The sequence below is a fragment of the Branchiostoma lanceolatum genome, chromosome 2, assembly GCF_035083965.1.
Source record: "Branchiostoma lanceolatum isolate klBraLanc5 chromosome 2, klBraLanc5.hap2, whole genome shotgun sequence".
Lineage (NCBI taxonomy): Eukaryota > Metazoa > Chordata > Leptocardii > Amphioxiformes > Branchiostomatidae > Branchiostoma > Branchiostoma lanceolatum.
The window spans coordinates 3,387,997-3,404,237 of record NC_089723.1 but is presented as its reverse complement, the minus strand read 5'-3'; the positions used below and the strand labels follow the sequence as shown (position 1 = coordinate 3,404,237).

General features: G+C 41.8%; 1 protein-coding gene across 1 annotated transcript; it reads right to left on the bottom strand.

Moving 5' to 3' along the window:
* Positions 1 to 28: 28 nt before the first annotated feature.
* LOC136426496 (mucosa-associated lymphoid tissue lymphoma translocation protein 1-like) lies at positions 29 to 16,241 on the bottom strand. Its single transcript, XM_066415161.1, is given in 20 exon segments — positions 29 to 1,711; positions 2,318 to 2,416; positions 2,878 to 2,922; positions 3,289 to 3,611; positions 4,341 to 4,490; positions 5,199 to 5,320; positions 5,877 to 5,957; positions 7,053 to 7,230; positions 7,590 to 7,796; positions 8,686 to 8,721; positions 9,204 to 9,338; positions 9,917 to 10,048; positions 10,561 to 10,593; positions 11,179 to 11,275; positions 11,872 to 12,044; positions 12,984 to 13,072; positions 13,526 to 13,724; positions 14,202 to 14,389; positions 15,047 to 15,232; positions 16,089 to 16,241. Coding segments are annotated over 19 exon segments (2,754 nt in total). The 5' UTR covers positions 15,196 to 15,232; positions 16,089 to 16,241; the 3' UTR covers positions 29 to 1,393.

The window sequence follows — 16,241 nt, the reverse complement described above, 5'->3', positions numbered from 1 at the left end:
ACACATGGTGAAATGATCAAGACAATGGTTCAAAAATTATCTATGAATTTATTTTCCATGTAAATGGAAGCTCTAACTAAAAATGTCTTTTTCAACTGGTGTAAATGGTCATTAGGTTAAACACGTCAGTTTCAGAAACATGCGTCTGGTTGGTTTTCTAATACCAAGCATTTGGTCCAAATAAACTTACTACTAAATGTATGTTGATGAAGGTTAGACATCCCAGTTATAAGATACACAAGATCAGATAGATTTGGAAAACAGTCAAAGCGCATCCAGTTGCTTGAATAACTGCTATCTTGTGTACATTGTGTATCATTAAATGTACATGTACATGTATATAGAAACCATCAACATTAAAATTCAGACACCTTGTGCCTTAAATGGTTGTAACAATTGGTACAAAGTATTCATCTTTCTTTCACCTACATGTACAAAATTTATTACATGTAGCATTGCATAATTTTTAAAATCTTATTATTATCCTACATTGTACATGTTTCACATTAAGAACAGTATGGGTAGCAAGACTTATGATACAAGACTTATGATAAATGACTGATAAAATATCCTCTAAAACCACAAAAAAAGCTTCTTGGCTACAGGAAAATCTTAAATCTCTGAAGGCACGACTGGTTATATTAAAAAATTGTTTCACATTTTAAAGTAAGGATTCTGACATCATTCACAATTGCCATAAGTTTTAACTTCCTTTCACTGATACAATTTATCCATAATTTTTCATACAGCATGTCTTTTCATCAGTTGGAATATACATTTGTACACAACGTCACATAAGTCAAAAAACCAATCTACTTTCTTGGTTCTCAGCAAGTTCGCAAAACAAACTCCCTGGCCAGTTTACTAGTTCTCCTATATCCTATCTACATACTAGTAGATTATCTGTCTATTTTGCCAATTTCTACCCTTTCCAGTGACCTGTGAAGCCTATTAGAGACTAAGAATTAGCCTCTACAGGCTCCGTCCTATCGTTGGGAAAATGGTAGAAATCAGCCGCGGTACTTCGCTATACAGGTTAGGTCCGCTATACAGTAAGGTTCCATTTCGATGGACTCTCTCCGTAGCTAACTCCCTTGGCACACTATTCACTCTATTAGGCCAATTTCTACTATTTTTCCAGCCATCCCGCGGAGCCTGGTAGAGGCTAACTAAGAATGTCCTACAACGAACGTGACCGTGGCGTAAAAACATTGCTAATCATAGAAAACACAGCAATTGCTCCCTACGTGTTAAGGTTCAGATCACCTAACTTGTCATCAAAGTCGTACTCTGACTCCCTTGCGATCCTTGGTCCCAACTGGAACTCCGGAGGGGGGTAATATTGAGGGGGGTACTGCTGAGGGGGGTACTGCTGGAAGGAGGGGTTGGCACCCTACGTGTTAAGGTTCAGATCACCTAACTTGTCATCAAAGTCATACTCCGACTCCCTTGCGATCCTGGGTCCCAGCTGGAACTCTGGAGGGGGGTAATACTGAGGGGGGTACTGCTGAGGGGGGTACTGTTGGAAGGAGGGGTTGGCAAAGCCTGCTTCGGGGTACAGGTGCTGGGGAAGGGGGCGTGGTGGGAGGGGGTTCTGCCAGATGGGCATCTTGGAGACGAGGGGTTTGGGGATGAGGATGGGGTGGCTCTCCTGAAGCTGCTTCCCGTCAATGCTGTACTCCAGGAACAGGGACAGCTCTAGGTTGTTTCCCTGGAAAGAGCAAATAGCAATCTTTTTTTTTAATGGTTTATTCATTCACAAGCACAAACAATACGAATTATATTTAATACAATATTGTGACAGTCACAGCCACTGGCTGAATTGCGTGTGCAAACTATTACACTGATAAAATCACAATCCATATAAAATACTAAAATGACAGGTTGTTGACCTGGAGGTATTTAATTGTAATTGGTTATGAGTCTCTTACTCTTAAATTCACTCCCAACGACCCGGAGGTCAAGGGACTAGGTAGGTACCGGTAGGTTATATAGCAGCTTATGTTGGTTGCATAGTGCTGCATCCTCATCACCTATCATCTGAATGCTAAGAATTCATGTCAACGAAACAGTAACTCATAAACTTGGTAAGTGCACAATTATTAGTTTTCTTCTGTCATATCCATGTATCCATGTCATCATACAATTTTCTTTTAAATGGGTCCGATGGCTCAGGGTCCTCTACGTACGATGGAGTACAACCACTACCAGTAGCCAACACACCAATGTTTAGAACTCCACACCACAACCACTCTGCAGTATAAGTAAAAGATTTGTATGAAAGAAAGCAACAGAACACAACAGCAGGCATACTAACCCTGATCTTCTGTATGTCCATGACTCGAGTGAAGACGCAGTGCGGGTCCTTCGGTGGGTTTGGGAAGTGAGTCAGGATGTTGCTGCAGCAGCCTATGTCCTGGAGTGAGGGACAAAAAGTAGAATTACAAGTTTGCTGCTGCGCTTGTTTTGCAAAAAACTTGACTAGTGAAGAGGCATAAAATTCATGTGACGCTGCACAATGGCAACAATTAAAACCACCGCGAACACACCATTTTCTCCCTACCCCAAAATAAAAACCGTGCGAACTGAAATGCATTTGCAGTAGTGTAATAATATCTAAAATCTAAAGGAAAGTGGGGTGAAATCTATGTAACTAAACAAAGGAGACTCATTACAATTGCAACAACTATGAAATAAACCCTATGTCCTGGAAAAAGAAGAATTTATTCTACATAAATCTTATACAAACGTTGGGGCAATAAAACGAGGAAAAACCTCTGGATAAAATCCATGTGATCTCCCATTTTTATACACCACACAATTATTTACTGTTAAAAATATTCCACTATCACATTGCAGTCAAATACCGGTACATACCTCAACTTTGTCCTTGTTTGAGAACTTGACATCATTTTCAACCCCCTGCAAAAAAAGAGAGAAAAGTTACATTATAATTTCTTTAAGCTGTTCACATACATTTAGTTCATCTAATAGAAATAAAACAGACATCAAATACAAAAGATACCATTAACTTCCTGAACACTCATGTTCTGGAAAATCAGTAACTGTTAGATAAAATTGTCCATGCTTTTTCTATCATTGAAGGCATACAAAGCAACCTACTGGAGGGAAGTCCCTTAAAGACGGGAGACATTGCTGTGTCTTGCCTATGTCCAGTACAGTCAGATACATGACCATGACGTTGGAGAACTCGGCAAAGAAACCGAGCTTAACATGAATTATCAAATTATTCTATATAGAAGGCATACAAAGCAGCCTATAGTATACCGGTGGAAAGTCCCTTAAAGACGGGAGACATTGCTGAGTCTTCCCCAGGTCCAGTACAGTCAGATACATGACCATGACGTTGGAGAACTCGGCAAAGAAACCGAGCTTAACATGAATTATCAAATTATTCTATATAGAAGGCATACAAAGCAGCCTATAGTATACCGGTGGAAAGTCCCTTAAAGACGGGAGACATTGCTGAGTCTTCCCCAGGTCCAGTACAGTCAGATACATGACCATGACGTTGGAGAACTCGGCAAAGAAACCGAGCTTGACGTGAACCCCACAGCTCTGGAAACAGATGTTGATAGCCTCCGGGAGCTCTGAGGAGACAAAGTGAAAGTTTAATTATCAGAGTCAGATATCCAGGCAATCAATACATCACTTAGTATTTACTTAGGGGCAAACCCTGGGGCAAACGTTAGCCTCTACCAGGCTTCACAGGCCGCTGGAAAAATATTTAGAAATTGGCCAAATAGACGGATAACCTGCCAGAGGAGTTAGTCCACTAAAGGAGTACAGTTTGCGACCTGAGTTAGTTCCTTTCTACAAATAATGCGGGAATTAATTTGATACTGTTTGTAGATGCCGAGTCCTCACAGGATCCCTAGGTCGCAAACTGTAACTCCTTTACCATGTCAGTACAGTAGGTTAAAAAAGGCAAACTTTAGGTAGTCCCATAGACTTTTGAACCTGTATAGGGACAATTGGTTGTTATCCACTGTGTCTAGGGCATGGTATTGAAAGGCAAATCCCATCCCTCTCCTTCCATCTCCTTTCACATTGTACCAACCAAAGTCAGGTACACATTTTTACACCTGGGTGGAGTGAGGAAAGCTGTGTTAAGTGCCTTTCCCAAAAACACAACTAACAGTCTAACCAGGAATGCTTGTAATAAAACCTGTGACCTCTCAATGATGTCCACTAGCCTTAAGCTAAAAAGCCATTAGATTTGAGTTACATCTGCGCCTCACTCATTTCACATCCCTTGGCTACTAACTTGCATTACAACTTTTTACGTGTAATAAACGATAATGGAACAAAGGACGTACCGTGCGCCGCAGCCCATCTCTGGTTCCGTACGCGGAACTCCTGCGTGTGTCCCTGGAAGCTGATTGGGTCCCGTAACGTCCTCTCCTCGCGCAGGCACGACACGATCTGCGGGAACTGGACGTGGGACGCCTGCGGATCCTGTCCAACACCTGCAACAAAGTCATAATTATGTTAAATACAACATAACTTCAGTTGATGTATACAAATCTAATTTAATTGTGATGAGTGAAAGTTTCAGTTGTTTGATTTGTTGAGTTTTTTTAGTACAATATCGAAACATCAGGACTGAAGTTTTCCAGTTCTGCTTAAGAACTTTAAGGAAAGACAGTGGTCATTTTTACAACATCTTACGTTATTTGTAACTGCAATTTAGAGTAATACGTCCAGTTCTACAGGCATGAGATACAGCAACAGCTGGTTATATTAGATTGAACAACCTATCACACTAAACCTAGTTGCACATCTACCTGCAAGCATTGTTTAAAGCTATCTAGTGAAGGTGTTCTTACAGTACATGGTGGTAACGAATTCCACTCTACTCCAAATCTATGATGATGTACAAAGTTCTGTGTACTTAATTATCAAATATTTTGTAATATAGTATGAAAGATATGTAGTATAGTAGTAGTATCCGGTATTTTGATTAAACTGCTGCCGGGGTCCCTGACACAGGGGTGGGCAGCAGCCGGCTAGTCGTCACACCCCTCTTCCATGCAGCTCTGTCCAGGGGGTTAACGCTGGTCAGGCCGCACACCAAGATACAACAAAACAATTTTGCGCAAACCCTCAGACATCAGGTAATACATTTCAAGCATGATACCTTTTTGTATACAAAACAAACAAACAAACAAACATACCTTGCTGTACCTGCTCCAGCATGTGAGTGACTCGCAGCGGCTGGGTGATGTGTCTCTTAAGGTACGACATGAAGATCCCGTTTCTTTCTCCTTGTACTTCAAACGCCTCTGCGTTGGAGCAACTGTACAGGAGAAAAGCAGACTTCAAGGTTGAATTTTTTTCTAGATGGTAGCATACAGCTGACCATTGACTTCTGACCCTCTCCAGACCATGGTGGGATTTAGTTGTGAGTTGTGATTGTGAGTTGGTTGGCAAGGTTGCCTTAACTACTTCTTAATTAACAATAATCTGCACCAGCCGACTGAATTCTGACAAGTCAAAGTGGAGAAAGTCTCATTCTTCTTAGATGTGATCAGAGGAATGAACTGGAGCTGGAATATGATGGATTCCAGGCTGCTCTTAAATGAGCACTGACCTTGGTTAGGGAGTGGTAGGGAACATAGGAAGGTCCCAGATGTGTGACTTAACCAAATAAAACATTTTTAGATAGAATAAATGTGACCTATCTGGTCATATGTTTCTAGGTAAAGCCAATGTATTATATCTCGGGCCATAGAATCCGAAGCAAAACACCACGCTTTCTCTTTATTAGTGATAGTTAGTAAACTTTTCTCAATACATAAAGGCCGTAACAAGTGCTGAAATATGTCAAATTCAGAAACATGATCCAGACTTACGTAGCGAAGCCGAACACCACGTTCCCCCTCGGCCTGTCGATGTCCCAGTCTTCAGAGGGAGGCAGGGAGCAGTCCTTGTTCCTGTGGACACAGAAGCACAATGTTACTGTTTAGTGGGGTCGTGTGGCGTAACGGCAGGGTTTTCGGCCCAGAACCCAAAGGTCCCGGGTTCGAATCCCCTGACGCCACCGATCTTGTGTACTTGCCATGGGAAAAAGGCACTTTACATGACTTTCCCCACTCCAGCCAAGTGTAAAAAACGGCTACATTATGTGTGTGGGTCACGACATCAGCAATAGCTGCCTGTGTCCCACATGTATTGCACCGTTGCAATTCCAATAAAATTTAAAAAAATAAAAAACCTGGAAATCTAGAAATGCACACGGTAGTTACATTTCGCAATCTCTCTCCACTTTAAAATCCTGACTCTGCAAACATGTGTTTATGTGCTACATTATTGTTTCAACCGTGGATGTCCTTATTCCTGTGGACACAGAAGAACAATGTTACTGAAAGAATAATAAAATTGAGTCGACTTTACTACTGGTCAGGATTATTTATTACTGGATCTTCTTTCACGTGACCTGGATGTCTATTATTAACAAACGTAATGTCACTGGAAATCTAGAAATGTTCATGGTGGGTTCATTTCGCAATCTCTCTCCACTTTGAAATCCTGACTCTGCAAACATGTGTTTTTGTGCTACAGTATTGTTTCAACCGTGGATATCCCTGTGGCTCAACTGGTTAAAGCACCCTCACATGTACAGTTGAGCTCCTGGTTCCAATCAGTTGCTCATTCAGGTTGGAGCAGTGCCCGTCTTTTGAAAGGGACGTAAAAACCTCTGTAGTAAAATGGGGGTCCCCTGTTTGAGGAGGTGCCTCGAGCACGTTAAAGGGAAGGGTTATGGCAACCTGCTCCATGTACCAATACACCCTGCTACCAAGGAGTTTTAAACTTGACCTTAGGAAACTTACTGCCATTTGTGTAACTAGACACTACAAGGGTCCAAACAAATAAATGAATAAACGAATATACGATACCTCATCCTACACATGTCCAGCAGCAGTAGGTTGAGGCCTGTGCCTAGGAAAATTTACTGCCCTAAAAAAATAGTATATAAATGTGCCACTTGGCACTAGAAGGGCCTGAACGAACGAACGAACGAACGATACCTCATCCTACACATGTCCAGCAGCAGCAGGTTGAGGCCTGTGCTTTTCTCCTGCATTTTCTTCAGCACCATCTGGGCGCACACGCAGTCGGACGCCCGGTACGTCGCTGGCACGTCAACCGGCATCATGAACTGTTGTCCCCTGTTCTCATAGCCATGGCCGCCATAGTAGAACACACCTGTAACATAGGGGTGATAGTTGTTCATTTCTGACCAGGTCACAGAATACCATAACGTAAATATTATAGCACATATTAGAATCTTAGATTTCTGAGAAATGTGCACTATATGCCTGACTCTGTTAGCCTAGAGTCCAGCCTAAGCTTTGGCCCGCTCCCAAGGTCCGCTAAGATGGTGGCTAGCGGACCGTGGGAGCGGGCCAAAGCTAACAAGGCTGGACTCCAGGCTACATGTATGACTGTGTGTGTATGACCAAGCCTGTACAAGTCCATTAGGGATGACTGCGGTGCGAAAGATGTCGGTTAGCTGAGGAATGAATCTACTCTTAGAGCTATATTATACTGTTCATTTGACTTACCATAAACCCCTTCATCCAGCAGCTCACAGAAGGCCTGCACGGCGTTCGTCATGTCTTGCAGATCCAGGTTAGTCAGGGCCACCACCTTAAAGTCCAGCTCATTCCTTAAGATGTTGGACAAGGTGTAGGCGTCGTTGATGGAGGCCTCCAGGTTGTCCTGGTTACGGTAGAACTGGTTGCCGATGACGAGGGCAACCTTGTCTGTAGCTGTAAAAACAACCAGGTGACAAACCATGTTTGATACAAACTCACATTTGATACAAACTTATGTTTGCTACAAACTCACGTTTGCTACAAACTCACGTTTGCTACAAACTCACGTTTGCTACAAACTCACGTTTGCTACAAATCATATTTGATACAAATCATGTTTGATACAAACTCATGTTTGATACAAACTCATGTTTGATACAAATCATGTTTGATACAAACTCATGTTTGATACAAATCATGTTTGATACAAACTCACGTTTGATACAAACTCACGTTTGATACAAACTCACGTTTGATACAAACTCACGTTTGACACAAACTCACGATTGACACAAACTCACGTTTGACACAAACTCACGTTTGACACAAACTCACGTTTGACACAAACTCACGTTTGACACAAACTCACGTTTGACACAAACTCACGTTTGATAAAACTTATGTTTGATACAAACTCATGTTTGTTACAAACAATTTTCGATACAAACCATGTAATTGACAAAACATGATGTTTGATGTAAATCATATTTGATACAAACCATGTTGGATATAAAATTTAATCACAATGGATACAAACTAACATTTTGATACAAACTCACTTTTTCATACAAACTTTATATTGAAACAAAGCAACATTTGAAATAAAGCCATGATTAATACAAAACCTACATTTGATACAAATTACGTTTGCTGCAAACCACTCTGAATAAACATAATTTGAAACAAACTCGACGCTTGTACACAGTATGAGATATTTTGACACAAACCTATCAAGTCAAATGTGATCAGAACCTGAAAATACAGTCTTCTAACTCTGTTTAATAAAAGATGTGGATATTTTCTGACCTACGGAAATTAAATGGAAAAGAAACTCTTCACTTACCATAGTATCGTTCAACTGGTTTCTCTGGGTCTGAGCCTGCAACATAAACAAAACAGCAATTGTTAAAGTGGTCAGGACAAAAAATGTACTTTTTAAACAAATATCATGGCTTTTGCTGGTGTCAAAAATTTGGTGCGTACATGTACATGCGTGTGTGTGTGTGGGTTTGTTTGTTTGTTTGAGTGTACATGTATGTGCATGTACATGTACGTGTGTGTGTGTGCCAGCAAGTGTATGTGTGAGTGTGTGTGTTGAATATACAGGCGTGAGTATGTGTATGTGCATGTGCCTCTATGTGTGTGTTACAGCAATCCCCAATATACACAATGCACTGAATGCAGCATTTTCATACATCTCAGTGCTGCTACTTGTGGGACTTGAAAGGCCACATAGCAGTATTAGCCCAGGTGTTATGCCAAATGGCGGTTATACCATCTAATAGTACGGTATATAGATACAGAGACAGGGTCAGGGTCTGAAGCCAGTTATTATTTATTGCACAATAATTTGCTACTCACCAATTTTTCCTTCCGGCAGTTTGAGCCAGACAGGTTTGGACATGACGTCGCCCGCCGTGTTCGACACCCGACACTGGTACGAGCCGAGCACGTCTAATGTCACCTGAGGGATCCACAGGACATTGCGGTCCCCTCCTGGAGAAAAAAGATAATCATTGTGTTGTTGGAGAAACCTATAAATCTATAGCTACAACCATCTTAGTATTTGCTTTTCTAGCCGACTGCTGCCCACCCCTTTTCAGGAACCATAACATTAGTATAATCTAATAATGGATACTTACTTAACTATATTTTCTGACCTGCTCACTTGAAAAGAGAACTGATTTGCTTAATAGCTTTTTCATTGCTTTCTTTGGATGTCACGAGTTTACAATTTACAATAAAGCTGTTTCTATATCACTCGCTACATTTAAAAGGCAAAGCAATAAGGAGTAGCATCATGAATATTAAATCTTGACATTAAATACCTATCATGGGTAATTCTTCTAAATAATTATCTTTTATGTGTTTGGAAACACAACAAACAAACACTACCCACTCCCTTTCAAGTTCATCATATTTGATTTGTTTAATTTACTGTCTTAACATTGTATAAGTTTTGTTACTGTATTTGGTTTAATTGTATTTAATGTAGGTGGACTCGAGGAAGAATAATGTTAAATTTGTAAAAGTTGTACACTAATAGAGATCTGAATGAAACAAATAAACACTACCTGGTACTGGTTTGCCGTCCCTGTACCACTGGTATATCAGCTGGCCGTGTCCCCTGGCCTCACATATGAACTTGGCTGTCCCTCCCAGCACACAGTCTCCGGATACTGGGGGCATCACTATCTCTGGGATACCTGGAGAACAAAGGAAGAAAAATCATCCGCATTGGTTTTGTTTCCCTTTCATGGTAGCCTAAAGATCTGGTAAGGTCATGTCCCCGTGATGCAAGCGGTAATGCAACGGCTGCTTTGCCATCTGGATCAAATTCCGTGGATCCTAGGGCCTGAGTTCGATCCTAAGGGTCGACTCCTGAGCTCGGACATGATGTAAGGGATTGCATTCGTCATTTCGGATGGTGATGTAAAGCTGGTGGCCCCGTGTATGAGGGAGCTTCAAGCGTCAAACCTCTGCACGTAAAAGAACCCAACACACTTATCGAGAAGAGTAGGGGTGACCTGGTGTGCTTGGTCCAAAATGCGAGCCATAGCGAAGCCGCATTGCACTAACTAGCTACTTGAAAAAGCATCATGCTTCACCTCAATTGAGGATGATCTGCTTTACCTTTACCTCAAGGTCACTTTGGGTTTCTTTTCTTCCACACTTTCACAAAGAACAGAATGAAGAAGAAAAATTTGTTGACACGTACCTGGAGCACAAGACTGGGTGACAGCAGGAACCTCTAAAGTTGGGGGGGGGGGGGTAGAAAAACACAACATCTTGTTAGAACTGATAACTAATACTGGACTGTTTGGAAAGATAATTCCATATGGCATAGTCTGTCTATGGGTCTCAGACTTTTTCAAGTGAATTGGGGGAGAGCAAAAACAATCTGAAAACTTTTGCATCAAGAGGACTGTGCGTATCTTTGCATTGTTCATTTCTTCATTCATTTGTTTGTTTGTTTGTTTGTTCAGACCTTTGTAGTGCCTAGTGGCACATTGGTCAGAACGTTTCTTTGCTGTAACATTCAATAGTAGGGTATATTTTCACAGGGAGGGGTTGCTAGCTCTTTCCCTTTTAGTTGTACTTAAGGCACCGCCTTGAACATGGGACCCCCATTTTATCCCAACTTAGATATCCTGACCAAGTACTGGACAGGGGTTACCAACTAATTGGACACAGGAGCTCAACTGTGAGACTGCTCACCAGCTGAGCTATGGAGATATCTCTGCATCTTAACATACAAGTCTGAAACAAAGATGTCCAAGACAAATGTTTCGTCTCATGTGCCATTTTAACCAGTATGTGAAACTTGAGCACTCACCCACGATGACCTGTGCCCCCTGTGACCACACCTCTCCTATCCTGTTCCACACGCGACAGGTGTACACTCCCTGGTCTGATGCCTTCGCCTGCTCATACTGGAATCAATAGAGAATCAATCAATCAATCCATTCATCAAGACAGGTGTACACGACCTGGTCTGATGCCTTCGCCTGCTCATACTGGAATCAATAGACAATCAATCAATCAATTCATCAAGACAGGTGTACACAACCTGGTCAAGTGTCTTTGCCTGGTCTTACTGGGATCAATAGATAACCAATCAATCAAAAAACTCATAGCTCTTAGTATTTGGTCACTCTTTAATACGAGAAATCTCAACCAAACAGAGTACTGTAATTCTTGTTTCTTTCACTGTAACTTTAAATTCACTCTTTTCACTGTCACCTCTGGACAGTGAACTTATCATCACAGTGAAAAACCTATTTATGATTCCTCCACACATTGTTTCTGTAAATCACTTGCTACCACCGTGAAGTTAAAGTTCAGTGAAATTGTCCCTTTTTCTTTCACCGTGAAATTTTGCTACCGTGAGCGACACAGCAGGGATCAAACCCGGGTCCTCTAGTTCCAGAGGCAAGATCTCTAACCACTGGACTGCGCACTCTGTGCTCATACCTGTCCCTGTCCCTGATGTTTTGTTTAATGGTACAAATCACTATCTATAACTCACATATATCTCCCTCCTGGTCTCCCCCTGCAGCAGTGTGTTGCCCTTGTACCACTGGTAGAATGGCGCAGGTTTTCCCCTGGCTGCACAGGACAGCGTCACGGGTCTGTTCATCGCTACTCGCACCGGGGAGGGCTGCACAGCAATGTGGGGAGGGTCGTCATGGGCTGAGGCATCTGGAACAAAATCAGCAAATTTTTATTTAATAATAATTATTAATATTTATTTATTCATTTGGCTGGTACAACAGCCATGCAAGGTTGCCCGACTAGCAGTAGCTATTGTATGGGGCTAACCTTGCAAAATCAGCAAATCATATAGTATTACATTGTATCAATTTTGAAAGTACTGTAAAAAACAACAGATTTGGTTTCTTTATAATAAGAGATGGCAGACTCCACCCCTCATGATGGTATATTGTATTAATACCCTCTAGCAGAATGTAAAGACACTGCAATGCAGAAAGGCAGAAAGACATTAAATCAAAAACAAATGGAATACTTTACTCTCTTGGGGTGAAATAACACATAACATTCCACAGGGCTCGAAATTCATTTTTGGGAATAGGTGCACTGGTGCACCTAACCTAGAAATCTAGGTGCACGGAAAGATTTTTGGATGCACAACATAAATAGTAGAGTGTCAGCAAAACATAATACCAACCTTACTGCTTCTCTTATTAATAAGAACTTCAATTTGTAATTCTATAGCTTAGTAAAAACTTCAAAATCTTATATTAGTACATCAAAGCACAACAAAGGCTATATTGCCTTTTTTGATACTTAAATTTCAAGAATATTCTGTCTGCTAGTGCACAATGGTATCTTTAACCAGTATAGCCTACAAAAATATCTAGGTGCACCGTACACTAGAGGACCCACAGTCAAAAATTAGGTGCACACTGCACAGCTCCAATTTTGGGTGCACAAAGGTGCACATGCACCCAGTATTTCGAGCCCTGTTCCATGACATCAATGTTCACACAACATGTACATATTAGAGCCTTGAGTTAGAAACCTAAAATTCTGTTGGATGAAGCAATCCAAGGCAAGATATTGTGTTATGAATAAAGACTTTGAAATCTGAAACAAACACTTCATAACTCCACATCTTACTTGTTGCAGCAATAACCGTCATCTGGGCCCACTCAGTGAAGACGTAACTCTGCGGCTTCTTGGGGTCCCTTGAAGACACTTTGTGGATCCTGCAGAATGATACATACAACGTTTTATTTATCCACAAGCACAAACAATACTATTATCTAAACATGCGACAAGCTGAGCTGTGGGCTGAATTGCATGGCTGTACAAACTCTATTATATACACTGAGTGATAAAATCACAATGCTCTGTCCATCTTAAACACTTTTTTTTTACAATAAAACAGAATGATGTTACAGTCAAATCTGGTCTCGGCAACCACTCAAGGGACAGAGGAAAATGGTTGCTGAGAACCGGTGGTTGCTGAGGACATGGTGGGGGTAACTAAATGTAAAAATAGGATGGGACTGTTTTAATGTGGCTTGTGACTGGAGGTGGTTGTCTGGGCCAGGTGGCTGCCCAACCAGGTTTAACTGTATCATGATTATACACGTATATAAGGATTCAAGGGAGAACAGACAAAGGCAGAGTCAGTCAAGAGTGTGATCTTGTGTTACCTGCAGATGTACTGCCCCGCATCTTCAGGATGGACCTCCTCGATCCGCAGCACACTGTCTGTTCCCATGGTGATCTCCTGGTTGCCATGGTACCACTGGTAGCGTGGATACGGAAAGCTGACAGCCTGACACTTCAGCTCAACTGTGTCCCCCTCCATAGCCGACACTGACTCGGGCTGTCGGGTGATCCTCAACTCTTCTGTTGGGAAATGTCAAATGTTACTTTCCTTCGAATTCCTTCTCTTCCTTTTTCCCTTTCTTTTTCTCTTTCTTTTTCTATTTCTTTTTCTCTTTTTTTTACTCTTTCTTTCTCTCTTTCTTTTTCTCTTTCCTTTTCTCTTCCTTTCTTTTTTACCCTTTCTTTTCCTTTCTTTCTTTTTCCTTTCCTTTCCTTTTCTTTTTTCCTTTTTTCTTTTTTTTCTGTCTTTTTTTTCTTTCTTTTTTCTTTTTCTTTCTTTTTTTTTTCTTTTTCTTTCTTTCTTTCTTGTCTATCTTTCCTTATCTTTTTCATCAGTTCTTTCTTTCTTTTTAGTCTGTTTCAGTTTGATTTCTTCCGTCTTCCTCCATGCTTCCTTGTCTTTTTCCTCAAATCATTTCTTGATTCTTCCCTATCTATTTTCTTCCATTATCTAATAGTATCTATTTCCTTCCTCTATTGTTCATTCTCCTCCCTTGCTTTCTCTAACAAACATACCTTCTTGTTTCAGGAGCATGAGCGCCCTCTCATGCTGAAGTTTCTCCAGATATGAGATGAGCTGTCGTACAGTCTTCCCCCTGCTCCCCAGGTCCTGTAGCAGCACTTTACTGGGACTGCCTCCGCTCTTCAGAGTCTCCAGACCAAACTGCTGCTCGATCTCATGTTTCCTGGGCACAGGGTACAGGGTTTGAGTCCATATCCTAAAGTTCTGGTGCAATATGCATATCTGGACAGATTTATTTGATCCACTCTCACCAGGAAGGACCCCTTACTCATTTCGATAACAGATGGGTTCTTTAACATGATGATGCTCAAGGTGTGGCTTTCCTCAAACACAGTGCATCCATTTAACTTCCTATCCGAGGGACGAAGCTTTTCCTAACTGGAGTGAAGTGAGAAAAGTCATCTAAAGTGCCTTTCCCAAGGGCACAACAGCGGTAGCATGTCAGGGGAATCAAACCCAGGACCTCTGGGTCCTAGGCCAAACACCCTTACTGCTACCCTACCCTGGGAGACCAGACACCGTATATCGCGCACCCTCCCGCTGCCCCCGAAGACCGACCCCACCCCACTCTCCGCTATAAACCCAAGCTTCGCTAGCCGAATACCTTGGGTTTACAGCGGAGAGTGGGGCGGGGTCGGTCTTCGGGGGCAGCGGGAGGGTGGGCCGGGAAAGCTTGGCCGCGCGTGTGGTGCTTGGCGGCGCGCCGATATAGGGTGTCTGGTCTCCCAGGGTACTGCTACCCCAACACGACGCCACACTTTTCAAATAAAGGGAAGGAAAATATAATGAATAAGCTTAACTTAAGCCTTAGTCAGCCTACTTGTATATCTTGTCGGGTATGACTGCCAGCAGGTTTCTCCAGCTGCACGGTGGCTTGTCCAGGAGTTTGCAGAGTTCCTTGAACACCGGGAATGTGATGTCACAGATGTTGGTGGAAGGGTCGATGGCTTGGTGGGAGGGGGGCGGCATAGTTTCACGTGTTCAACTGGTGCTGAAGTAAAAGGTGCTGTAGAACAAAGGGTTTTGAATAATTTTTATTGGTAGAGGTTAAGAATTGCATGAAGGTGCCTTGAACATATAGAGAATGGTTTGACGTTACTAATGTTGATGGAAGTGTTGGTAATGTTCTACCTGTGGGAGTCCTTAACTATTGCAGGAAACTGGGGGTTTAAAATAAATCTAGTCTCAGTACTTATTGGAGTTCTACTACACCTCTGACTGTCTCGTCCTCAAATGGTACTTATGGTGTTCTGGAAACAGGGTTTTTAAAAGATACATTGTTTTTGGTAGAAGGTGGGAGTGTACACATGTGCTGAGCGGTTAAAAAGTCATGAAAAATAGACTCTGAAGTTGACAAATCGCCCTATCATTTATCAATAATGTAAGGACAGTACCATGAGACTATGAACTAACCTTTAAATTCGCTATGGCAGTGGTTTAGTTGTCCTGTGGCTGTCTTAAGTTCTGAACTATCTAGCTCGAGATCTGTATTGTGACCATATTCGATGTAGGTCTGCCCAAGAGAGAGAAAGGGTGTAAAATTACCTTCCCCGACTCTATATCAAAAGTTTACTACTTTCTGACCCTTTTAGGAATGGAGTGAAAGTACTAGAATTAATAACATGATTCATTTCCTTATCTAAGACCTTCCTCCCAACAGCTAACTGTAGTTTCAAGGAAGAAGTGTCAGTACTTCCCATAAGTTTCCTGATAAAAACAACAACACATTACGACATATTAGACGATTTCTTCATTTTCTACCATGTCTGTACGTGTAAATTTACCCTTCACGACCCACCAAGCCTAGTAGAGTTTATAACACGCCCATAAAAGTCAGAAATATCACTTTACCGCCTACCTACCTTGGAAAACGTGCAGTCTTCACCAAAATCGTGACCAAACCCGGAAATGAAAAAGGGGAAACCCGCTGAGGTGACGTCACTGATGACGTCACGAAAGGTCAAAGTTCGCCAGGCGATGAAACCACCTGTTGGATTGTGGAGGGCCGAGATTGT